The sequence below is a fragment of the Elgaria multicarinata genome, chromosome 2, assembly GCF_023053635.1.
Source record: "Elgaria multicarinata webbii isolate HBS135686 ecotype San Diego chromosome 2, rElgMul1.1.pri, whole genome shotgun sequence".
NCBI classification, from domain to species: domain Eukaryota; kingdom Metazoa; phylum Chordata; class Lepidosauria; order Squamata; family Anguidae; genus Elgaria; species Elgaria multicarinata.
Window position 1 is genome coordinate 25,873,183 of NC_086172.1, and position 25,573 is coordinate 25,898,755.

A 25,573-nucleotide genomic window follows, 5' to 3' on the forward strand; every position below is an offset into this window, starting at 1 on the left:
CCAGCCTCACCAACTTAATCACTTTCTATCAACAAATTTACTAATTTCCTCCAGATTTTCAAAGGAACAATTGCTACAGGCTATTTTTGTCACAAACCTTATCTAGAGCATTTGTCTGAGTGTACCGCTCAGAAATAATAGCTACAATCACATCTGTGGTTCTTCTGAGCTCATAGGAATTTTCTCTGTAGTAATTGTTATAGGAGCAAAGATCAAGGCCAAGTGAAACAAATGCCTTGTAGTTTTCAAAAATATTAAGCCTATTTTTTTTAATCATATATGGAACATTTTACTGAGCATTGTGTTCTGATTTTCAATGCTTAATAGTCAGGAGTGCTCCCAAATATGAATATAAGGAAAACATAAAATATAATGTACTTATGTCAGCAAAAATTGAGTATATTGGAAGTCAATGGAAGAAGATTTGGTAAAGATTTGGTTTATAGCAGAAATGGAGAAATTAACCCATATCAAATGGGCCCATGAACATGCAGGCATTTATGATTTGACAAGGGCTCCATTCAGACATCATGCGAAACTATGGTTTGTGTTAACCATAGTTTAGAAGCAGAAGCCATGGCTTCCTTTCTAAACATGCTACAGGCAAACCATGGTTTAGAGCTGTTTCATTTTCTGTACTCTGGACATTCAGCTTCATAAGCTCAGTCCCGTCTCCATGGTGGAGATTTTTAGCTTATTTGTATGATTATTTAAATTTCATTATGATTTGTAATTATTAGTTACCTGGAAATGTTGCTGTATTTTTTATATTCTCTTGATGCCACTTTTGGTGTTACCATAGAAAAAAGTGGCATCCTCTGGAGGCAGAGGGACAGCTTTAACTATGGTTTATTAATTCAGACATCATGCCAAACCACAATTAGCACTAATAGTAGTTTGCAACTTCACTTCAAACCACAGTTTCTGATTTTGGATTGCCTGCTAATTGCAAATGCAAACCATAGTCTGTCAATTCAGATGTCATGCCAAACTGTAGTTAAGAAAGTTTAATGATGGTTTTCAACAATTCTGGCAAGAATTATAGTGGATTGGAATGATGAATACAGCCATATCTACAAAATGTATTCAGTGTTCTGTAAAACATTTGTATGTGACTCAGTGGCCTAGTTCAGATGTCACAATGGGCCTGTTCAGACAACATTCTAAGCCATGGTTAGGCCACTAACCCTTTTGCAGCAAATAGTTTGCATGTTTAAACTGTGGTTATGTAGCCATCATAGGAATGGTTCACACAACATGCTAAACCATAACGTTTAGCTCAAAATGCTTAACCACTGTGGCTTAGCATGTCGTCTGAACAGGGTTGATCAGTCTGATAAAATATACCGGTAGTTGCTTGCCCTGAGAAGGAGCCATTTGCCTGGGTGCTCACTTCTCCCCTTCCTTCCTCCACTCATGTGCCTGGCTTCAATGCCAATAATCCTGACTGCAGTTTCCCATGACATTTGACGAGGAAAACAATATGCATGTTGAGTTACAGAGTACAAGAGAACAGACTCCTGCCCCAAGGAGCTTACAGTATAAAATTTGAAACTGGAAACAACAGAGAAAGTGGTGGCAGGAATACATAGGGAACGAATATGCAATTGTTTCAGTTTCCTGTGTTTAGACTAAGTTACATGTTTAGTTGCAGTAGGGCAGCCTTTCCCAACCTGGTGCCCTTTGGATGTGTTGGATTGCAACATGCATTATTTCAACCACCCTGGCCATTGGCAGTTTAACAAGCCATTGGCCACGCTGGCCAGGAATTACGGGAGTTGCAGGCTAATGCATCTGGAGGGGACCAGATTGGGGAAGGCTGCAGCAGGGCATGGGAACTAGGGGGCTGAACAAAAAGCTTAATGGAAAAGGCAGATTTTGAGGAGGAATTTGAAAGACGTAAGAAAGGTGGCATCACACAGGTTGTTCTGACAGGCAGTTGTAAGTATACAGGACAGCAAGGCAGAAAAGGTGGAGTCTTTTGAGTAAACTGATCATATCAGTTTGTACTTCATAAGAAACTGTGTTTAAGAAGCCAGGGTATATCTGCAAAGCTGGCTCAGGAGGTGAGGTGAGGGATGAGAAGAGAGTGCAGCAGGCAGGGTTTATTAGACCAAGATTGTAACATTGTCTAAACTGGGCTGAAATAATGTATTAATATTGCATTTTTTAATGTTTCAAATGCCATAATTTCTGGCTATACAATTTAGAAATAAGGTTTAAGACTAGGCTGCAAAACGCATGGAAATCAATTCAGCTGATAGTAATGAAACAAGTTCACATCACGCGTTTGTTTCAGCATGTAAGATATATACACTTGAAGAGGTTGTTACATTAGGGTTAACCCTAAGCCTTGTCTTCCGGAATGTTTAAAATGCTTTGTCTTCCTTCCAGCTAGGGTATATTAGCAGCGTGATAGCAGGCGGGAGTGACTGTTTGGCTTTAGTGGACAAAAACATTATGGGATACATTGCTAGTCTGCATGAGTTGGCTTCGATGGAGAGACAATTTTACTCCAAACTGAGTGCTATAAAATCTCAAGTTCTCAGACCCCTCTTGGGCTTAGGTAAGAGATATCTTCACAGCCCTGTTTTCTATCTCTGACTTCTTGTGAAGTTCTTAACACAACTTCCTGTCGTTTGTATTTTCTTGGAAGACACTGCCATTGGTAATCTTGCTTTACTGTGTACCCAAACCTCTGTAATCAGATATCCTCTCCATCCCACCCCCAGCCATGCGCTGTGCTTGCTTAGAGGTTCAGATAAGAAAAGAGCTGCAAGCTGCCTTTAGCCACCCTGTAACACAATGCTGCATCTCCTGCTGTTCCCAGACATAACGCTACTCCTTTTATACTTAATACACCACAACACCCCCCTACCAGGTGAGCTTTGGGGCTCAGCTGGCAGCCCTGCATAATACAGTTTACATAGCAGCGGTATCTTTGAACTCGCTCACTCCACAGCTGGTCCTCAACCCTCAGGCTAGATTCCCGCTGCCTTCTTCGTGGCCACCCAGACTCCCCACTTCTTCCAAATTCTCCCCCCAGCTTCTCACACACGTCCTGATCTCTTGCTGCTCTTCCAGACCGCCCTCCCACATCCTGTCAGACTTATTTAGGTCCTGATTTGTGTGTGGAAAAGAAACTGCCTCGTGTTCCTAGGACAACGTGGCATGACTATTGGCGAATCTTTTCCTAACTGACTAAAGTGTGATGTGGCATCTTTTTGCAAGGAGAATCGGAATTACCCGTTAATGACATTCTTTGAAATCCATCTTTACAATTAGCGTTTTGATAGTCTGGATTAACTCTTCCTTCTGATTTGTTGAACCAATGATGTTTCTACATCTTAGTATATTTGTGCTTTGTTTTTGCTTCGTTTTATCTCCGTTGCAGATAACTTAGGTATTGCATCAACTGTCCAGTTGTTGCAGGAAATGGCAAGTACATTCAGCAAGTTGTGTTACCTGATTGGTCAGCATGGAGCCTCTTTGACTAGTTTTCTTCAGGGTTTAAAAGAGGCAAAGAACTTGGCTATTCTCAAGCATTCAAGACTCTTTTTGGAAAGTTATACCGAGCAAGTATCTAATTCCCTCATTTTTATTTCCTGTGGATTTATTTTACCAAACAGCATGGTGCCTGAAAACAGAATGGATTATAAAGAAAAACTGAGGAAGTTTGAAACATTACAGTTGTTACCCTCTGAATTACTGACTTGCACTGCAAGGCTGAGCTGTACTACACGTCCACCACAATCATAAGTCAGAGTCTATCCAGGACTGTACCACTGCAGAGTGCAGGTGGCGGATAGCAATCTTGAATCTTCCCTCATGGAAACTTTCAGCCAAAGTCACATGACCACATATATAACTTATGTACTGCTGTAGATAAAATGGAATATTAAAGTTGCCGCCCATTAATCTTTAAAGACGCCATCCACCAAGAGCTCATGCTGCGATATTTCTATTCATTTCAGGTGACTGCTGTGCAAACCCTGTCAACATGGGCATTGTACAAAAGCAGTGCTTGAAGGGCTGTATTCTTAGTCATTATTCCATTTCTTCAAGGGGGGATGCAAGGTGTATTCTTGCTTTACTTTTGTTGGGTGGGAGCCAATACAACCCAGTTTTTTCCTCCACAGCTCTGATAATGTAAGATGCCCTGGGCTGTATGGGAGGGACCTGCACTGTGGGTTCCCCCCTACTTGTTCTTGGAAATAGCAACGTCAGGATGGGGAGGATCCATGGTTTGGCTCGGTGCGTGTGTACGTTTTTCATGTATTTATTCCTCACTTTCCCCATCCTGCGCATTTATGAGGTTATTTTTTAATGTTACATTCCAAGTAGTCTCACTCTTCTTCACCATCTCTGTTTTTTTAGGTATTGCAGTTCCTTGACCAATTTTTTGGTAATGGGAGGATTTGCACTTCTAGCCAAACCAGCAGTGTAAGTTTAATCTGTCCTGATGCTGATTCTGTTAATTTGTTGTTGCAGTAATTTCTGCAAGCTCTGTTGAATGATCAGTATTGCTGTGTGTGAATCCATCAGTAGCATGGCGCTACCCAGTGGTGCCTAGGGGAGAGAGAATAGCCTAGGCATCCCCAAAGATTTGTTGCCTGCATTGGCTGGACTGGTGCACACTCTGGATTCCATGCTTGCTTAAATGACAGTGAAGGGAGCAGAGTGCTTCTTTCAACACTTCTTAAATGTTCTGAAATACATGTTCTCCATGGTAATGGTTGAACTGATGCTTCACTCTAGTGTGTTTTTCCCATAAGCCAGTGCTGGCAGGAAAAAAAAATGAAAAAGGCACACCCTCTAGTAAATTACCGTGAATGTCATGGAATGACCTGTCATAGTTAACTATTAATAGTTTTAAGGGTATAAACCTATGCATTTTTAGACAGGGAAGAGGGCTACAATTTCAGCATTCTGGCAGTTGTAGGACTTTTTTCTGTCTAAACATGCATAGCATTGCGCTGTTAGCTGCTTCCCAACTTAAAATGTTTTCGAAGCAAGTTGCAAATGAAGAAAACAGAATATTTAAAAATGCTAAAAGCATTATCAATACACATGGATACACAAATTTCGGCTTGGATTTGTAGCTAGTCATTATTTCTGGTCCCCAGAGGATGACCGGTCCCTTCCTGTCCCCAGGCCACTGCCCCCTCTTCTCAAATATTGCAGAACTGAGACAAACGTATATCTATCAGGAATGTTGAACCTCAGGCCCAGGGGCCAAAGCCAATATGCCTGGACTCTGTCTGGCTCTCCTGGGTTTCTCAGATGGCCACAACGCCTTCCCCATATCACCAGGTGGTTCCCACTTTCCCCACATCCTCAATCCTTTGGAATATACCTGGGTTTTGTGCTGTTTCCCCCGTATTCTAAAATGCTTCTCCTAAGGCTTCATTATTCGCAGGAAGAGTTTTAAGCTAAAATATGGCTGGTCGTTTTTGGCCCTGTCCCTTTTGCCTTCAACCCACTGCCAGAATCTGGCCGCCGTCAGCTGTTTTGAAATAGAATTTGGCCCTCAGGCTGAAAGAGGTTTGGCACCTGTGATATATACTTTCACAGAAAAAGCAAGCAAGCCTGCCTGCTCTCTCTGCAGCCCAGAACACACACACACACACAGAGCCAGTTCTCCCTACCCTCATTCCACTCACCTGGTGCTGCCGCCTGCCATTCCTATGGCTTGCTTTTGTATTGGCTTGCTCTTGCTAAGAAGGCTACACGTCTGAAACCGTAGCCTTAAAGCAGAGGTGTGATTGCAGGGAAAGGCCGTGAAGGGACATACCCAAGTTGGCCGCTAGTCTCTAAAGCATCTCCTTGACCAACCAAGACAAAAGTACTGCGGTTCCTGCTACAGAAAGCCCAAGCTGGGAAAGGAGCTTGAAGGTGGGTGCTGGGGAAACTCTGAGCTCCTCCATTTGTCCCCCTGACCTTCCGCCACTGGACCTTGCAGACCACTGCTGCTGATTGGCAGCTGATGAGCAAGTTTGCAGGCCGGCTCTGGTGGATGTTTTAAAAGGCAGGCTGCACCTTAAGCCTGTATAGCAGAGGTGGGGGGAATCAGTTCTTTTTATCCTCATTCGCTTTGCCTTGTCCGGCAACTAGCCAGCAGTGTTGAAGCCCGGTCCCATAGCTCACCCACTCTCAAGTCTCCCATCAGCCTCTCCGCTTGTGTTTCCTCTGCAGCCAGACAGTGTCTAAAAGCTGGTTATGCAAGAGCAGCAAGGAGGCGAGGGTAAGGGCTGAATTTGCTGCTTCTCCCGGGTCCATTGCCAGAACTGGAGCAGTAGTCATTGTGGCAATCAGATTTTGTGGAGCTGTGTTAATTCATAGTACAGAATTGAAAACCCTTTTAAAAGACATTAGTTAAAAGCAGTGGCCTCGTATGTGCTCCTTCCATTTCTGCTGTTCCTCATCTGGAGTACATGGGCTGGCTAGCAGGCCTCCTTTGCAGGAGCTTCTCCCCCCCCCCCCTTACACTTGATATTGGCAGGGTTTGTTAGAGTATAGGGTGACTATATGAAAAGGAGGACAGGGCTCCTGTATCTTTAACAGTTGTATTGAAAAGGGAATTTCAGCAGGTGTCATTTGTATATACGGAGAACCTGGTGAAATTTCCTCTTCATCACACCAGTTAAAGCTGCAGGTACCCTGCCCTCTTTTAAATCTGGTCACTCTAGTATAGCTCCTGCACCTTTAACTATTGTAATGAAGAGGGAATTTCACCAGGTTCTCCATATATACAAACGACACCTGCTGAAATTCCTTTTTCTGTGCAACTGTTAAAGATACAGGAGCCCTGTCCTCCTTTTCATATGGTCACCCTATTAGAGTAGGAACATAGGAAGCTGCCTTCTGCTACTATTTAGCCCAGTACTGGCAGCACTGACTGGCAGCAGTTCTCCCAGCCCTACCTGGAGATGCGGGAGATTGAACATGGGACCTTCTGCATACAAAGCACGTGCCCTTATTGCACTGAGCTTTGGCCTTCTTCCCCAGATGTCCGAGGTGTGTGAATTTGCAATGCCCATGTAGCCTCTCCTAGTTTTGTTCCTTTCCTTTGTCAGAAGAATCCCTGAAATAAAGTTAGTTCGTTATCCTTAGAAGAGCCTTGGGACTCATGAAAAAGCCTCTGAAGATGTGATTGTGCACTATCAGCGGTTTGCTAAATTTGAAGTACCTGCATAGGAAAGGATCCTGCCAATTAAAACCTGTACACTGAAGGATGGAAGCACATTTAGTAGGTGACCAAAGATTTGGCCTAAATCCAAAAAACGGATCTGTGACAAGCACTGATAACTTGTGGATGATCATGTCCACAAGGCCCTACATTACTATTGTATGCAGTAATGAGGGCCTTGCATGGTGGTTAGTGTATTGTTAAATAGCTCCATTCTTATTTTGTGTGTCGAAAACCATTGAAGCATTTTAGCCGTTTGTCCCGTTAAGGGTATCAAAGGATGCAGGAATGTCTCTGCAGATAATAGTTATATCTTTAGAAAGACTGATTCAGGCAGTGAGATCTTTTCAGAAAGTTACTAATGTCAGTGGTTAATGATATCAGATGGCCTTCTGTGGCTATTCCTCTGAATGGTCTTTTAAGTAATCCATCTTAAAAGGGAAGGAGAAACTCACCAGGACTCCGCATTGCCAGGCAACTTTTCAGCCCTTGCTTTGAGATATTAGCCGAGACTTGGTCTTATGATAGTTCTGATACTCCTTGATGCTTGTGTATTGTGACTTCCAAGTGTTGATCTCAAAGCACTTTAAAAATGCAAACTTATCCAGATGGTTAGTCTTGGCTGGGATCAGGAGGGGTGCTCTGATAAAAAGGACACCTTTTCCCCCCCAAGCTGGTTAGGAAATGAGGCGTTGTCAAACTAGACAAAGTATCTGCGTTTGATGCTTCTGTGGAAGCCTCTCATTAATCATGTAGAGTGGGCCTGCTGTTTAGTTCGCTAAGCTACTCCTTTGTTCGCAAAGCTTTGATTTGTCTTCTCTGCCTTGCTTGTTCTTTTCCAAATTTCCACCCTCTTAACTTATCTCATAGCTGTATTATTACATTGATAGTTAAGTATCTAGCTGCAGTTAAGCAGTACGGAGGAAGGCAAAGATGCTAAATTGTTATGTTCTCTATTGTACCCTCGTGTAATGTCCTTTGAACACATTTTCCACTACTTTGAATTTATGTCTTCATGAAAACTGCATTGAAAAAGAGATTAAGCTCCTTCCGTTTTTGGAGGCATGATGATAGGGTTTCCTTTGGAAAGCACAGGCATGTCAGCTTCCTTCAAGAAATGCAGCAGAGGGAACACATTTAGAGAATAGTCAGCTATATAAATTGGTACAAGTGTCGCTAATAAGCATTAATTTCTACATTTGGTTCCTAATAGAGCCATTCTGCTTCTAATAAGAAATAGTCAACAAACTTTGGGTTGTATCCAGAGCCCATTGGATGTAGTAAAGCCCCATTGAAATCAATGTGAAAAGTTAGCCCTAACTTAAGTTCCATTGCTTTCAGTGAGAGCTAAGTGTGATCTGGATCCAACCCATATTGGTTTGCCTCTATCTCTGTTGTAGTTGATTGAAAAGAATGGCAGTTTGTCATCTATATCCTGGCCCAAATAATGGCCTGAAGACACATAGGGCCCGTTCAAAAGACATCTTAAACCATGGCTTTAACCACGGTGGTTAAGCCAAAAAGCTAGGCCGTGTTCAGAAGACACCTTAAACCATGGCTTTAACCACAACGAATAAGACTTTTTGCTTTATTCACCATGGTTAAAGCCATGGTTTAAGGTGTCTTCTGAACAGGGTCATAGTGTAGTTATGAGGTGGGGAGCCTCCAGCCCAGCTGGCAAATTTGCCCCCCCCCGGGGGTCCCAGTGCAGGCCTCTGAGGTTCCCCAGATGACCACACCTCCTTCCCTAGGATTGTTTGGAGGTTTCCTGGATTTTGTAATTTTTCCCCATTCTAAAAGGGTTCTTTTTTTGGCTCTACCTCTTTCACCTTTGGCCCCACTATCACTGGAACGAAGCCCCTGAGAGCTTCTCTGAAATTGAATTCAATCCTTGTGCTGAAAGAGGGTCCTCGCCCCTGGTGTAGTTCCACTGCTGAAGCTGAGCACGTCAACTCCTGTAAGATGCCTAGAAGGAAGACCATGTGGGAGCCATATGTGAGCTGCTCTGAGCATCTTAGAGGAAGAATGGGATATAAGTGATATAAAGAGCTCCTTAAAGTAAATCTGTTACCTGCATGGGACCCTATAAAATCATGACCAACCATTCATACTTCACAATAGAATGAATTTTTCACACGCCTTTGTTTTGCTTCTTTGGAAAGAAAAATCTCGATTAGTTTCCTCATTTAAATTAATAATAGTTTCTATGTTTTTAGTACTGAAAGAGTCAAAACACTAATACGCACCTATCTTTTCTTGTAGGGATTTCTTAAGTAAAAACCAGGCATTACTTCAGGATCTGTCGGAGACAAATGAGGAGGTTTATCCATTAGTCGAAATGTTAAATGCTCTGTTTTTCCTGCCAGTCAGACGACTTCATAATTATTCTAGAGTTTTGCTAAAGCTTGCCACATGCTTTGAAGTGGTAAGTTGTTGGATACGGACGTTTCATTAAGCAGAAGATAATTTGATGTTTGCTTTTACTTCTTTGATTTACCTCATAGTTAACACAAAACATGACTTTCAAATGCTATTATTCCTATAACAGTGGTTACATTATTGTACGTTTTACTGTGTGTACACAAATCATGTTTTATTAGAGTGAGAAAAAATGAAAGTAAAAGTGAAAATGCATTCTTTTTAAACGTGGAACTGAGCAATCCTGTGGTCGCTGGGACAGCGTCCTAGGGAACAGAGAATGTATCTGATCCCTCCATCTGAGATCGTAGATGCTCCTTTCTAGGGAGGGGGATTTTGACATTTGGGCATACCCCCTCCCCTCGTCCCACCTCCTCGCAGCTCCCACAGAAAGCACTGCAATGGACGCCCCTCTGAGATCACAACAGTGACCTTGGAGCTGCTCAGGGAGGGTGGAATGGTGGTTCGGGGAGAGGAGAGCTCAGGATCTGCATAACCCAACAGCATGTCTGTTGTTGTCCCTGCCCACTGCTGGTAAATCACCTGGGGGAAAATTGTGCAGGCAAAATTCCGGTTCATTCCGGCAGGGCGTAGGATATTCCAGGAAGTTTAGGCACTCGTAGTCAACCTTGATTTGAATAACAACGTTTGTTGGATAGCCATCCAAGCTTGGTTCCAATGCAAGCATTATGCATAGCAGATTCAACTTATGAGCTGCCTGATCCGAAGTATTGCTGGCATCACTAGCTATAACCCATGTATGAAGGGTTACCAAATAGAAGTTGGGGCTGTGATCTGTAGATCAGCGCTTAGAAAATAGAGCTTATCTTCATAGATTGCAGCTTGGAAACTCTTGGCTATAAATCAATGAAGTCAATGGATCTCAAATGTTTCAAGAGAGCTGCAAAAATTATGAACTCTTAAAATTTAAGTGTGCCGGCCTTGATTAATTTAACGGCTTTGATCAAGACTCCCAATACATCGCCAAAGCACTCTTTATTAATTTCACTGAATTCTGAAATGTCTGTTTTCTTAATATTGCAATTTGGAATAACTGTAAAAAAATTTTTTTAAAGTATCAGAATACATCTGTGGAAACACAGTCATTCGCCAATCTTGTTTTATTTCCTTCTCCTCTGTAGACATCTCCAGAATACCAGAGCCTTCAAGACTCCAGTTCTTGTTATGAAACCCTGGCTGTCCATCTCAGCAGGAAGAGAAAAGAAGCTGAATACACACTTGGCTTTTGGAAGACCTTTCCTGGGAAAATGACAGTACGTTAACATTGCTATTCTGTTAGCAACTCACTCTGTTCTCTACTACCACAAGCATTGCACTGCAAGTTTCCATTAGCCCTGCGGTGAAGACTCAGTAGCTTCCTTCCTTTTCCTTCCCCTCTTTTCATGGTGGCAGGTTCAGAAAATGATTTATTTATCCAATAATTTTGATTTGCCCCAATTACAATCTGTGTTGCCGTTGCGATGCAAATAAATTCAGACTTTATCTGGGATGTGTGACTAGTCCTTGAGTTAATGATGCAAGGACATTATTAGTCACTGTCAAGCTCTTTGGCCTGTCTCTCTTTTCAATTACAGGATTCCTTGAGGAAACCCGAGCGGCGACTGATCTGCGAAAGCAGCAATCGGGGACTGTCACTGCAGCATGCTGGGAGATTCTCAGTAAACTGGTTCATCCTCTTTAATGATGCCTTGGTCCATGCTCAGGTGAGCTCTCATTGGGTACTTCATCTCCACTGTGCCTGGCCAGAGAGGGCAATAGTGAACATTGTCTCATCAGACAAAGATATTTTCAAAGTTACATTGCTCTCCCCACTTTAGTTCTTTCCCCCACAAGGAAATGTGCAGTGTCTACAGAAGAATGCATATAAGGAGTAATTGAGGAGTAGAAAGCTAGCTGCTAGGACTAGTATTGGTGATGTGAGCTTTGAGCCAGGCTTCCCCTGGCTGTCATTTGTTGTTACTCACACATGTTAGGAATAGTGGTTAATAAGCCCTTGGTTTTTTGTACAGATAAGGTTACAGCCAACCATGCAAGTTGAACTCAGGGATATTGCAATTAGTTTGGGGCTTGGGAACTTTTTAAGATGGAGTGAGTAACTTGTGGCCTCCCAGATATTTTGGCCTACAACTCCTATCAGCCCTCACCAGCATAGCCAGTGGTAAAGGATGATAGGAATTGTAATCCAAAAAGTCCACTTCTGGTTTTAAGAGATGCAGTCCTTTGCTAGAACTTCTGTCAGCATCTAAATTTCAACACTGCTTCATTATGAGAGCCAGTGTGGTGTAGTGGTTAGAATGTTGAACTGGGAGTCGGAAGATCCAAGTTCTAGTCCTTCAGCCATGGAAACCCACTGGGTGACTTTGGGCTGGTTACAGACTTTCACCCCAACCTACCTCACAGGGTTGAAGTTGTGAGGCTAAAATGGAGAGGAGGAGGGTTATATACACCGCCTGGGGTTCCTTGGAGGAAAAAAGCCAAGATATAAATACAATAAATAAATATAATTTCCTTTCTAAAGGAAAGAAAAACAGTGAAGAAGGAACATACATAATGGGTGGATGTAATCAAAATATGAAGAATGAACATTTCTTTTTGTGTCTTTGTTTACAGTTCTCAACTCATCATATTTTCTCTTTGGCCACACTGTGGGTAGAACCTGTTTCAGAAGAGTCTGGTAATATGTAAGTATTTCTAGGCCACCTCTCAAATATAATTTATTATTCTTTTGAAACCATTTTCACACTTCAGCCGTGTTGTGCTCTTGTTTCTGTTGTGATACTGGACTAACCTTTAAAGCCACCATCTTGCTCGTGTTTAGTGAGGTAAAGCTGTAGATTTGTCCGTTTTTAAAGCTGTATTGGCTGGTGCAACAGCTCCAAGGGTGAAGAATCCAAACTGTTGGGTTTGGGATTGGGGTGGGGGACAGGGACAGGGACACTTGCTTTAGCCAGATGCTGGAGGAAAAAAAGGGCAAAAAGTAATATGTGTGCCTGCACATTTACTTGCTTTGGCATCAATTTTACCTGTGCTAGCTATTTTGAAACTTGGGGTTGTATTCAGCGGTGTCCTTCCACTAGCAAAACAGACATTGCTGACAGATTGAATTTCCGCCCCCCCCCCCCGCTCCCCCCCCGGTGCATACCCCAAAACTGCTCCAGAGAGCTGGGGGATGCTCCGGACAGTATGTGGGGGGCTGCAGGGGGGTGGGAGGAGAAACAAAATGGCTGCTGCATACGCAAAAGTCCACTCAGGCAATGTTGAACTTAGCCCTTTATTTTCTTCCCATGCTCTTTTTACAAGAATATAATTTGGCCTAGTTTATGCCTCTTCATTTAAACCTTTCTACATTCTGTGTATTTATGTTTTTCTGTAATAGGAATGGTTTGAGAGTCACTACCCCTGAAGAACAGTTTATTCTTATTTCATCAACGCCACAGGAAAAGGTAGGCAGAGGCCGCTTTTCTCTTCCGCCTTGTGCCATTCGCCAGGCAGGTTCCTGACAGGAGGTTACTTCCCTGTTGGATGGAGCCTGTGGGTCACATGTGGCCCTCCACCCTGCTGCCACCCACCTGCAGAGCCCTCAGATTCCCTACCATGCTGGGCTGCAGTGAAAAGACTCCTGTTCCAGCATTGCTCTTAGTAGCACCAGAACAGCAATCTTAATCAGGGTAGACCATCCAGTGTATGTGCATGCATGTATGTATGTGGACCATCCTTGGGGCCAAAAAAAGATTGTACACCCCTGGAATAGAACTTGTATTACTCGCTAGAGCCATTCTAAATATTTTTAACCACTCTAGAATCAGCGTACAAACGGAGTTTGAGCGACATGACGTGGCTTGTTGAGGGTAATTTAAAACAGGCCATGGGTTATTAGAGGGTACCCCATGGTGGGCTTTCGTATTGTGCAAAGAGCCCCACTACATCAGTAGAAAGTATCCGGTGTTAGAAAGAGAATTGGACTAGATCGTTGGTCTTCAAATAGAGGCTTCCCACAGCTGGACACTCTGACCACTGCCAATTCATTTTCTTATGAATGGTTTAAGTTTATGTAACTGGTTTAGTTGTTTTTGAAGAGGAAGAAAGAAAGGAAGAGGTGGTAGGTTATGGTTAAATTGGCTCTGCGTTACAGAGATCCCAAGTCTGAAAAGGTTTATTTATTTAGAGTATTTTTATCCCGCACCTCAGCCAAAAAGGCTCCTGGAGCAGCTTGCAATTGATCAGTAAAGAAGACAGTCCCTGCCCTCAGTCTTACATTATAAAAAAGGCATGAAACACAAGGAAAAGGGGGTGGGGAGGGAAGAGGGAGAAAAGAAAAAGAAATTAAGGAGCCTGCCCAAGCTGGTGGGAAGGCCCTGCTCCCCCCTCTCATCTCCCAGTGGAGGGGCAGACCAACAGCTCCTTCTTCTTCCCCACAGGCTCATGATGACCGTTAGCCCTGGGGGGCGGGTGTCTGAGGTTGAGATTACTGGACTCAATGATCTTTTGCAGTCCTGTGATTTTTATCATTTGTTGATTCCATGATGCTGATAGATCTATGAGACAAGCTCGAGGTGATTCCTGAAGCCTTCCCATAAGAGTAGCTGGGGAAAGAGAGGAGAAAGGGGAACACCAAGGGTAGGCAATTGTTTGAATATTTTTACTCCAATTATTCCAGACGAAGTGGTTGAAATCTATAAGTCAAGCTGTGGATCAGGCCTTAAAAGGGACGTCTGACTTGCCTCCTTATGGGGGCAGTGGAAACATCCAGAGGCAAGAGCCCCCTATCTCACGGAGTGCCAAATACACCTTTTACAAGGACCCTCGGCTTAAGGATGCCACTTACGATGGCCGATGGCTTTCGGGGAAACCACACGGCAGGTGAAACTGTGTTTTTATGTACGGGTCAATTTGATAAGAGGGCAGTCCACGTACTTAAGCTTGTGGCAGATAGCAAGTGAAAACAATTGTGTAAAAAAACCCTTTAACTCCAATAAAAGAGAATAAAATATATTGCACTCTTGTGCTCACTTAACCCTGAGCTGTTTAAAACTAGCCTGAAGTGGCCTGGTTGCTTTTGAAAATTATAGTAGTCCTGCATTAAAATGTTCTGATGTTTCAATTGAGAAGCTCATCCAATTATGATGCTTTGTATATTCCAGAGGAGTTTTGAAATGGGCAGATGGAAGGATGTATTCTGGCATGTTCAGGCATGGCTTGGAAGATGGGTAAGTACAGCAAATAGAGGCAATCTGGGGGTGAGGAAGGGAAACGTGTTCATCGTTAAAGGTTTATTTATCATCAGTAAAAAAGAATTACCACAAATAGGGGAGACGTAGGCTGGACCTGGGCAATCTGTTCCTACCAGACGGATGTGTGGATCTTGGGATTGCTACCTAAGTTCTAGGTCTGATGGTAACAATTAAGTAACTTTTAATGATATTTTATCTATTTTTGACAACTAGTTGCTCATGTCTGTTGTGTCTTTTTCATATTGGCAGACACGGTGAATATAAAGTACCAAACAAAATATTGAACAAAAGTGATCACTATGCTGGATATTGGAAGGAGGGCAAAATGTGCGGACAAGGTATCTACAGGTAATATACTGACAAAGTATGGATTATTTTGAAGGACATAACATTGGGCCCGTTCAGAAGACACCTTAAACCATGGCTTTAACCATGGTGGTTAAGCCAGAAAGCCAGGCCGTGTTCAGGAGACACCTTAAACCACAGCTTTAACCACAGCGAATAAGACTTTTTGCTTTATTTTCCATGGTTAAACCCATGGTTTGAGGTGTCTTCTAAACACGGCCTGGCTTTCTGGCTTAATCACTGTGGTTAAAGCCATGGTTTAAGGTGTCTTCTGAATGGGGGTCATACAGTCCAAAAGAAGGTAGCAGTAAAACCACAAAAGATGTCAAAGGGCTGCTTCATACGTAATGCATTTCCTGTATGGAAAGTACTTCCATGAAACCCCATGTACGTCAGTCACTCACATGAGCATTTCCTTGTGTGAACGGCTGCTGGGAAGCCGCAGTTGTCCTTGTCCACACATTGCATACACATTTGTGCACGGTTGACTTGCAGAACCATCTACACCCAGGTTTCATACCATTTCCTGTAGACCACTCTCGTCCTACACAGAAGTGCTCTCCATGTAGCAAATACGTAATTCTACCAAGTGTTATAACAGTGTGGGAATATCTATGCCCACATACATTACTGAAAACAATCTCTCTCAGTTTTCAGGTGCCTGCCAGAAATGTTAGGATCCCTGTACCTATCCACTTCTTTTTCCTAGGGAGGAGGAAGGGAAAGGGTTCTTCATGTTCTGTGAGCAACTACCCATTCCATCTTTTCTATTCAAGCCCTTCTGTGGCTCTAGTTTTCAAGAGTGATAGCAAAATTTGAGGGGAAAGGGTATATTATCTGCCCCTGGAGAATCCTGAGGTTCTGTGTGCAAAGAGAGAAATGCTCTTTGTTTCAGCTATGCCAGTGGAGAAGTGTACGAAGGGAGCTTTCAGGATAACATGCGTCATGGCCATGGTCTCCTGCGCACTGGGAAACTGACGTCTTCCTCTCCCAGTATGTTCATTGGCCAGTGGGTGATGGATAAGAAGACTGGATATGGAGTATTTGATGATATCACAAGGTAAATGAAGCCTGAACGTTCTCATCAAGTATGCTAAATAATGTAGTACAGGGGCAGGTGGGGGGGATGGAAATTGTGGAGGAACTTTTATTCTTGGGTGGTGTCTCTAAATGTTTGGCTGTCATTCGCTAAAGAGCCTTCTAGGTGAGGTATTTTAGAAAACAGTCCCTTGCAATTCTAGTTTACTTCAATAAAATATCAGTGACATGGAGTAGCACGTAAAATATAAGTGTTTGACAATTAATCATCTGTCTTTTAACTAAAGATGATGGAGAGATTTGTTCAGTTCCCATTTTAATGCAAACCTACCTAATCCAGACCTTGTTTTAATAAACAGCAAGCCATAGCGTAGTTTTATCTGTCAATGTTTCAGCTTCTCCAAATTTTGCGACACAGTTCTCCAATCCCAAACATGCATACTTGAGGAGAATGCAGTATATTAAGGGAACATGCTTGCAGAAATGCACTGTGAAGAGGAATGTGCACAAAAATGCATACAAATGTTCATGTGGACTTTTGAAAAAACATTCGCAAATGGATGCAGAAATGGGTGAAACAAGCTTAAGATAGGAAAAATGAGAAACTGAATTGACAGATCTCTCCGCTTCTAAGTTATTAATCTATATCTAAATACAATTGAATATTTAAATAAATTTTCATGTTTTCAAAACCTTAATATGGTTGCTCTTTCGAGATATTGAGAGAAGTGTAAAAACCTGAGTGGCACGCAACAGGAAGCAATGCAGTGAGCCAGTCTTCTTAAAAAATTAGATTGCTTTGGACAGTAGCACCTCTTTTGTCTCTTCAGAGGAGAAAAATACATGGGAATGTGGCAAGATGACCTCTGCCAAGGCAATGGTGTTGTGGTTACACAGTTTGGACTATATTATGAAGGAGCCTTTAACAACAAAAAAATGATGGTGAGTTGCATAGAGTTTATTTATTTATTTATTACATTTCTATACCGCCCAATAGCCGGAGCTCTCTGGGCGGTTCACAAAAATTAAAACCATTCAAAGTATAAAACAACAGTATAAAACCATAACATAAAATACAATATAAAAGCTCAGTGTTTAATGACTGGGGGTGGGTGGGACATTCCTAGCAGGTCTCGATCTTGTTTTGCGCTTTGAATAGCAAAGTATTGAAATGTGGATGTGCCTACTCTTTAAAAGTAGTGTTTCTACTGGTTTAGATCCAGACTTCCCACAAACAGGGTGCTGCTCATGGAACACTTCTGCTGGAAGAGAAAGGAGGCAGTTCCCCCTGTGCCGCGTGAAAATCTGCCTCAGAGGTTTGGGGGCTCTGTTCAAAACAGTGTGGGAGGTGGCTCCAGGGCCTGAGGGGGAAGAAGGTAAAAAATAGCCTCTCCTCCCATTCCCCTTTGCTAGATCTCTGTCCCTTCCATGGACAGAAGGAGCCATTCTGTTTGTGGGAGGGCAAGTCTGGATCTAACCCATTAACCCTTCTGGAGCTTTATGCTGTGGCTCCTGTACAAAATCTTCCTGCTTTTTTTTTTAATTCATTGGAAATATTTCTTAACTGCTCTTCTTCCACGGGGCAGTTAAGAGGGCACTGTACAAAAATGTGAATAAAACATATAGATGTAGCATAATGAAAACAAAATAACCATAATAGAGTGTTATGTAACAATTAAGTAGAATAAAACACAGACTAAAAGCAAGCAGAATGAAATTTCAGCAAAATGCCTTGCTAATATGAATTTCTTCACCTCTCTAATACAAGACAATGTTCCTCTGAGATTTCCCGCGAGTGCTCTTTGTATTGATTGTGATACCACTTTATGCAGGGGACTGGTGTGTTGCTTTCTGAAGATGACACCGTGTATGAAGGAGAGTTTTCAGATAATTGGACTCTTAACGGGAAGGTTGGTAACTCACATTTTATAGATGCCTACTTTCATAGAGAAGAACAGTTTATAGAGGATGTTCATTATTTTTCCACTTATTCTTTTCTTGGTGTTTTCTAAGGGAACCCTGACTTTGCCAAACGGAGACACTATTGAAGGTACTTTCAATGGTGAGTGGGGATCTGGGATAAAGATTACTGGAACTTACTTCAAGCCCAGCTTATACGATCATGAGAAGGACCGACCCAAAACGCTGTGAGTGAATGGGACTTTGCTTCTCTTCAGACTATTTTATCTTTGTGTGTAACTAGCGGTGGCATCTGAGTGCTAGCATTGACGCAAATGCAGCGTGGGTTGCAGCCTTGTTTGCCCATATCTGAGTTATTTATCTCCAGCTGTTCTGCCTGAGTAGACAACAGCAGAGGCACAGGGTCATTGCTGCTTAGCACTGCTAATCAAGGATTTGGGAGTGGCCCTGTAATTTTTGTTCCGTAGTCCTTGGAAGACCAGAGGCAGGGCGAATATGTTGCTTTTTGTTTTAAAAACAGCGAAGAGCTGAAAAGGACATAGAAGGGATCATGAGACTGGACTGGCCAGTGACAAGTTTTGAGAAATAACAGAGTTGTACCTTTAGGTTGGACAATCACTGTCAAGGATGCTTTAGGGTGGATTCCTGCATTGAGCAGGGGGTTGGACTTGATGGCCTTAGAGGCCCCTTCCAACTCTACTATTCTATGATTCTAGGTTGTAGTCAGTCACTTGTACTTGAAGAATGAGAGCCTTTGCCTTCCAGATATTTTGACCTGTAGTCCATCCCTGTGGAGGGCCACAAGTCCCCCACCCCCCGTTCCGATATAAACAACTGGAACTACACCTTTACAATAGTTGGAAATTAAGCTGACATAATTCATAAGGAATGGGTTCAGGCATTTTTATAAATCATCAAAGAAATGCTGTTGGGAAATAGGTAGCATGTCAGATTCATGCATACTGCATGATTTGTCACCTCTGCAGAGCATTGGTGGAGCTGTCAATTTAAGGACATGGCCCTAGTTGTCTGGTATTGTTAAGCAAAATATATTCCTCTCTTATTTTGGGAGGCAGCATAACCCTTTGTCACCCCCGCCCCCACTCCGGTTTTTCTGTACCTTCTCAAAAACATTTGCTACTAATTAGTTTTGACATCACTGATGCCCAATTGTGAATGTGAAGCAGGCTTCCCTGCTGAATGGAACATAAATTCTTAGGAACTGCTTTTTACCCCACCAGGAGGTCCATGAATAAATGTATGTTGCTGCCTGTGAAGCAAAGGTTGTCGGCTGTTCTTTTAAAAAGTCTGTCTTAAGTTCAGAACTTTTTGGTAAGGGGGGGGGTTGCTTTTTTTGTTTAAGGGTTGGTGCTGCTGTCCTACCTAGGGTAGCAAAGAAAGAGGCAAATTTTCAGCTTTAAATAAAAGCCTTGCAGTTACTTCAATATTGGGAGATAAGGTAATTTTATAAAAATAATGCTTCTGGTCTTGAGCCTGTGGGCCTTTGATCCTCACCAGTTTAGCTTTCAGCTTGGGCAGAGATAGTGGCTTTTGATGCTAGGGGGTGGATAAAAGGAAGCTGCATCTGGACAAGATGGAGACAAGGTTGATTGGACTTCAGAGAATGGGGACTCACAATTTGTTAAGTAGCTGCATCATTTAGGACAAGAGGGAATCTGTAGCCTAAGAATCTGTAAATAGGACAATGGGCCTGCACCATTCCTAAGCACAATTTAGCACTGAAGTCACACAGTTAAACATCCTAACTATTTCAGCTGCCATGCTTTAAGGAAGTATGTTTCTGCCTTTGAAGGCTATGACAATGGTCTTAAAAATATGGGGGTGGGCAATGCGTAGTGAAGCCTCAGACGCTATGGGGAGCAATGAGAGGCAAAGGAGAAGGGATCAGGCATGAGCAAGAAAGTCAGGTGCAAAATGCCAATGCTTTGCTATGCAGAGCCAGAATAAATTGTGCAGTTTCACCCTATTTACATAAATGGCTTTAGGATTTTTTTATGCCAAATTTAAATTGCCTTTGTCCATGAGCTCGTTGAGGTTCCAAAGACTTGTTTTTCTGCTCAGTTATCTGTTCCTGTCCTGCCCCCCCCCCCCGGACAATCTAGAATTGCATGCATTGGGGGCAAAATTGGTCATTTACATCTTAAGAGTTGCAGTTGTTGTTGTTCAATGTTGCCAGGCGGAAGCTTGGAAACCTTGCTGTTGCTGCTGATGAGAAGTGGAGGGCCGTGTTTGAAGAATGCTGGCACCAGCTAGGCTGCGAGCAACCAGGCCAAGGGGATAGGTGGAAAGCTTGGGATAACATTGCTGTTGCCCTGACAACCAATCGACGTCAACATAAAGACAGGTTAGTAGTATGGGATGGATGTGTTTCAAGCAACCCCACAAAAATTCTAATAGAGAGTTCAGTTGTCATTAAATTCCACATTCAGGTTAAAAAATATCTTTGATTCCCGGGAGTTTATTATGGGAATATATTTAAATATACACAGCTTTCACTTATGCATAGGTTATATGAACTTTAAAATAAATTGGATTTTTTTTTTGTACTTTCAAAGGCTTTTGCAATTCTAACATATTTAGAAAATACTGATAGAATGCAAATATGCTTGTAACTAATTCTATAATAGAGATATTTAACATAACATTTGGCGTTTGCTGCCTAGAATTATTTATGTATTGAAGAAGACATAATAAAAAATCTCTAGTTGAGGCAGGAGGAGATGGGTGTAGCAAAAGGAGGGAATGTTTCAGGTAAGATATGAAAATTACTATCAGGTTAGAGCAAATATCTAGAAGAGCCTTGCCCAGCTTATTTGGGACTTCAAGTCCCATAAGCCCCAGCCATCGGCATGGCCAGTTGTCAGGAGTGCTGGGAATTGTAGTCCAAAACATCTGGAAGGCAGGAGCTTGGGGAAGGCTGGGCCAGAAGCTGGTTTTACCAATCGGCAGAAGCAAAGGAAAAGCAAATTATGCAGTTGTATGCAGGAAATGGGAAAATGAGTTCACATGAGTTGCCACATGATAGCTGAATCGCAGCAAGTCTTAACTGCTGGCATAAAAGAAGCGAAACAGTGTCAATTTGTACACTTAAAATCTGTAGTGCCGTGATTTTGCAAAACAGTAATTGTTGGAGAGGAAGGGAAGGAAATGAATGTATTAAATACAATGGGTGTCATAAAATTGCAAGCTTGGGTAAAAACCAAAGATTTAATAATTTTTTTCTAGATCATTTTGTGTGTGTATTTCAAGCTCTCTGGTTTTATGTAATCATTTTGAGAAAATGGTTTCTTATATGGGTTGGACCCAACGATGCCCCCTTTCAGCCGTAGAAGGGGTACAGAGCTAGAATTGCTCATGAAAGGAGAGATGGTATTTGCTCATTTTTCCTCCCTATGAAAAGCTGCCAATTTCGGCTGGATCGAAACACCTTCTGTGAATGGAAGACTCTTCTGTTTGCAGAAGGGCAGGTTGATGCATCCAACCCTTATGACTTTTTGGATTTCATTTAATGTATAGGTTTTTCCCCACACCATTTATGTGAATTCTTGTTCCATGTATATTTCCTGTGTAGGATATAACTATCCCTTCTGTTGTTGCAGTCCAGAACTGTTGAGCAGGTCTCATGCTCAAACCCTGGAAAGTTTGGAGTTCATTCCACAACATGTTGGTGCCTTCACACTGGAAAAATACGACAACATTAAGAAATATCTCATAAAGGTATCCTGACTGTCACTGGATAAGCTATTGTATCTGTAAGCCAGGATGCAAACAATAAGCATTCATAACTTGCTGCTGTTCACTGATCTCCAAATCAATAAAATAAATGTGTTCCATACATATAACAATGTTGCCAGCATCCTGTTCTGAATCACATCTATCAAATCCATTTAATCAGTAGGATTGTAGAAAAAGTTCTGCATTCCTTTTTTGTTGTTTTGTTTTGGACAAACAACCCTGCAATCCCCATGTATGTCCACTTGGAAATAAGTCTCACTATGTGCAGTTGAACTTACACCCTAGTCTATATTTAGAATTGTAACTTAGAACCTAAGAAGAGCCCTGATGCTGGATCAGACCAAGGGTCCCTCTAGTCCAGCACTCTGTTCGCACAGTGGCCAACCAGCCATCAGCCAGGGAAGAACAAGCAGGACATGGTGCAACAGCACCCTCTCACCCATGTTCCCCAGCAACTAGTGCACACAGCTTGAGACACTATATTCTTACCAAAAAAGTGTGTCATGAATAGATTATAGAAACACTATTTCCAGTTCTTACCCCAACCTTGCTTAAACGTTCTTACAGATTGCAAGTCTTTGATTCAACTTTCAGATGATATTGCAAGATGTTTATTTATTTATTTATTACATTTTTATACCGCCCAATAGCCGAAGCTCTCTGGGCGGTTCACAAAAAATGTGAACATGTTAAATGTGAACTGCAGGTTCTACTTTGTATTGGATGTGTAGATTATGTAGTTTGCCTTTTATGTTGTTTATATTGTTTGAACGTAGATAATATAAAACAAAAACCTAACGTATGGATGGTGCAATTAAGATTCTGCTTCTTTATGTAGCTGTCTGGTTCTCTGACTCCTTATTTTTTAGGCTTGTGATACTCCTCTGCATCCTTTGGGAAAACTTGTCGAAACCCTAGTAGCTGTATACCGAATGACCTATGTAGGAGTGGGAGCCAATCGGCGGCTATTGCAGGAAGCTGTCAGGGAAATTAAATCCTACCTCAAACGCATCTTCCAGTTAGTCAGGTAAGATGAAAAAAATTGTTTTTTTATTTAATGGAGAACATTTATATTCTACCTTTCTTTTCTGACAAACATTTAAAGCACATCTCTCACTAAGGATGCTTAACAAGTTTTGGTGATTTGTGGTTACCTTATGTATATTTTGGCTTAAGGTTCTTGTTTCCTGATCTTCCTGAGGAGGGCAGTACAATTCCACTTTTGGTGACTGTGACTAAGGGAAGGAGATCCTTCTGTAGCGGGAAAAATGACTCCAGACCTGAATCTCCAGAGCCAGGGTTTGTACTTAAAAATCTTTTCAGATTCCCCCCCTCCCCTGTTCTTTCATGCATTATAATCTAACATGAAATCTAAATACAGGTGGAAAGTATAATTTGTGAGTGGTGGTTTTGTGCGCTCAGATAAATTAAAACACTTTCATTACTGAGTGAATCTTGCAAATCTCTGCTACTTCAACTTTTGTATCAGTGTAGGCTTTATTTAGGAGAATTTTTGACTTTTAAGTTTAACCTAGCAAAGTCATTCCACATCCCAGACTCCATCCATCTTGGAGCCCTATAAATTGTTTTTTCCATGTCAATGCAGCTACCGACTAAGTGAATAGCTTAAGATTTGACTTCCCAGCCTTACTTCCAGTTCTTTAAAATGGGAGTAACGAGAAAACATTCCAGAGGGGTGCAATCCCAAACATTCCTATTCTTCACTTATGCCAGGAGTGCACTTGTGTAACATGCCCCATGTCCTGTACATGCCCATAAACATGAAGGCTGCAGTTGGTAATCACAAATGGTAAAGAGTGCCCCTCAGCACACAACCGCATAACAGTTGAATCAAACAATATTTATATCGAATTTCAAAACAGTGACTTGTTTTTATAATAAAGCTAATGAAGCTAATAAATTCTTAGCTGGAGCAAAAGAGAATTCCTGTAGAAGGAAGGTGCCAGATAATTAAAAGGAGATTTGGAGTTGCTTATGCTCGTACATGGCGACTCTTAATGACCGTATATCTGAGGAAGTAGCACGAAACGGGACGCTAATCCGGACTCCTGTTATAGAAATAATTTGGTCTATTGTAATAATTTCATTGTCATAAAAATAATTCAGTCTATTGTAACAACATCAATGTAGGGACTTTAAAACAGTACTTTTGTTGTCAATGTAATGTTTGGGAGGTCATTATTGACTCCCTATTCTATGTTGTTTGATTGAACCGCTTTATAATTGACGTTACTAATTTGTTCGATTTAACTGCCTTATAATTGTTGTTATTATAGAAACAAGTCACTGTTTTGAAATTCGATATAAATATTTGATTCAACTGTTATGCAGTTGAGTGCCTGTACATGCCCATGACATAAGTGGGAGGGTGGGGGATGAACAGGGCAAAGCAAAGCAAAAGGAAACAGCACTGCTAGCTACACCCAACGCCTGTGGCTTCATTGCTTGCTTATCAGACGTGGAGCTTTGACAAGAATCCTAAATCACTCAGCCAGAGAAGAAGCCAATCTACTCACAGCCCTGAAGGCATGCCGACACACAATGCATGAGGACAGCGGAATGTCCCTCAACTCTGTGGATGCCCATGGCACTGGTAGCCACAACCCAGAAAGAGGGGCAGAAGGCAGGGGGAACTAAACTTCTGATCTCCATGTCTTGGGGCTATTTTACTCAACATGAGCTGTTGGAAGGAAAGGATGAAGAGGCCTCAATCATATAGCAAAGCTTTTTGTGAATTTTCACGTGCTTCCACTTGTTCAATATAACATCCAGCACGTTTTCCTTGATTTACTGTTTTTAAGCTATGTGGTCACAAGCTCCGGATTGCTGCTTCCTGTCTTGCTACCCCGACTCTACCCTCCCTTGTTTATGCTCTATGCCTTGGACAACGAGCGAGAGGAAGATGTGTACTGGGAGTGTGTTTTGCGTCTGAACAAACAGCCAGACACGGCACTGTTGAGCTTTTTGGGAGTGCAAACGTAAGCATATACTTCAAGATGCTGCTGGAAATACAGAGTGCAACTCAAAAGCAGAAGTATGGCATTCTCCTTCTTGTGCTCTCTAACAGTGCTTCACTGATAATGAAGAAGATAATAGTGTAAATTATTTAAATTGTATGTTAGGATTTTCAGTGTGTCCAAGTGGTGACGGTTTCTCATTTTGCTGATGAATCTAGCTAAAAATTCAGCAAGGCAATGTCTTTATCCTTTGGAAATCCCAAACCACCACCTTACGGTGTCTATTCTGTTCACCACCTGCCCATCTTGGCTCTATCGCTATTTTTTCCTACTCCCTTTTGCCTTGGGCTATGCTTCCCTCATCACTGGCTTCCTGTTCTCCCTTTTACCTCTTTCCCATCACCCCCGTTGCCTCTCCTTCTTTTATTGTCTCTTCATTTCTTCTACCTTCACTTGGTTGAGGTTCAAACAAACATGGAGGGGAAAGAAGCTGTTGTGGCTTCTTCCCCCCTCCCCCACACCCATACATGCTGTGGATTCTTCCTTCGTTTACATAATTAGCCATGCTAAAGCATGGTTGGCATATCGTTTGAACCCAGTACACAGTGGGGGCCATTGTGTTCAAGCCACAATGTGTGTTAGGGAGTGTAGGGTGGGTACGAAGCCACCCATGCCAT

General features: G+C 42.2%; 1 protein-coding gene across 2 annotated transcripts in view; it reads left to right on the forward strand.

The window, feature by feature from the left end:
• The window catches only part of ALS2 (alsin Rho guanine nucleotide exchange factor ALS2), a 53,876-nt gene that overhangs the window by 19,189 nt on the left and 9,114 nt on the right, over positions 1–25,573 (forward strand). For both annotated transcript variants that reach the window (XM_063116169.1, XM_063116170.1), the window contains 20 exons: positions 2,395–2,566; positions 3,395–3,575; positions 4,378–4,443; positions 9,452–9,614; positions 10,750–10,881; positions 11,203–11,331; positions 12,239–12,309; positions 13,005–13,071; positions 14,286–14,488; positions 14,770–14,835; positions 15,109–15,207; positions 16,100–16,264; positions 17,073–17,184; positions 18,075–18,152; positions 18,256–18,389; positions 20,360–20,527; positions 21,783–21,900; positions 22,788–22,945; positions 23,095–23,217; positions 24,741–24,917. In XM_063116169.1, coding sequence (XP_062972239.1) covers positions 2,395–2,566; positions 3,395–3,575; positions 4,378–4,443; positions 9,452–9,614; positions 10,750–10,881; positions 11,203–11,331; positions 12,239–12,309; positions 13,005–13,071; positions 14,286–14,488; positions 14,770–14,835; positions 15,109–15,207; positions 16,100–16,264; positions 17,073–17,184; positions 18,075–18,152; positions 18,256–18,389; positions 20,360–20,527; positions 21,783–21,900; positions 22,788–22,945; positions 23,095–23,217; positions 24,741–24,917 — 2,582 coding nt within the window. The remainder of the gene's footprint in view (positions 1–2,394; positions 2,567–3,394; positions 3,576–4,377; positions 4,444–9,451; positions 9,615–10,749; positions 10,882–11,202; positions 11,332–12,238; positions 12,310–13,004; positions 13,072–14,285; positions 14,489–14,769; positions 14,836–15,108; positions 15,208–16,099; positions 16,265–17,072; positions 17,185–18,074; positions 18,153–18,255; positions 18,390–20,359; positions 20,528–21,782; positions 21,901–22,787; positions 22,946–23,094; positions 23,218–24,740; positions 24,918–25,573) is intronic.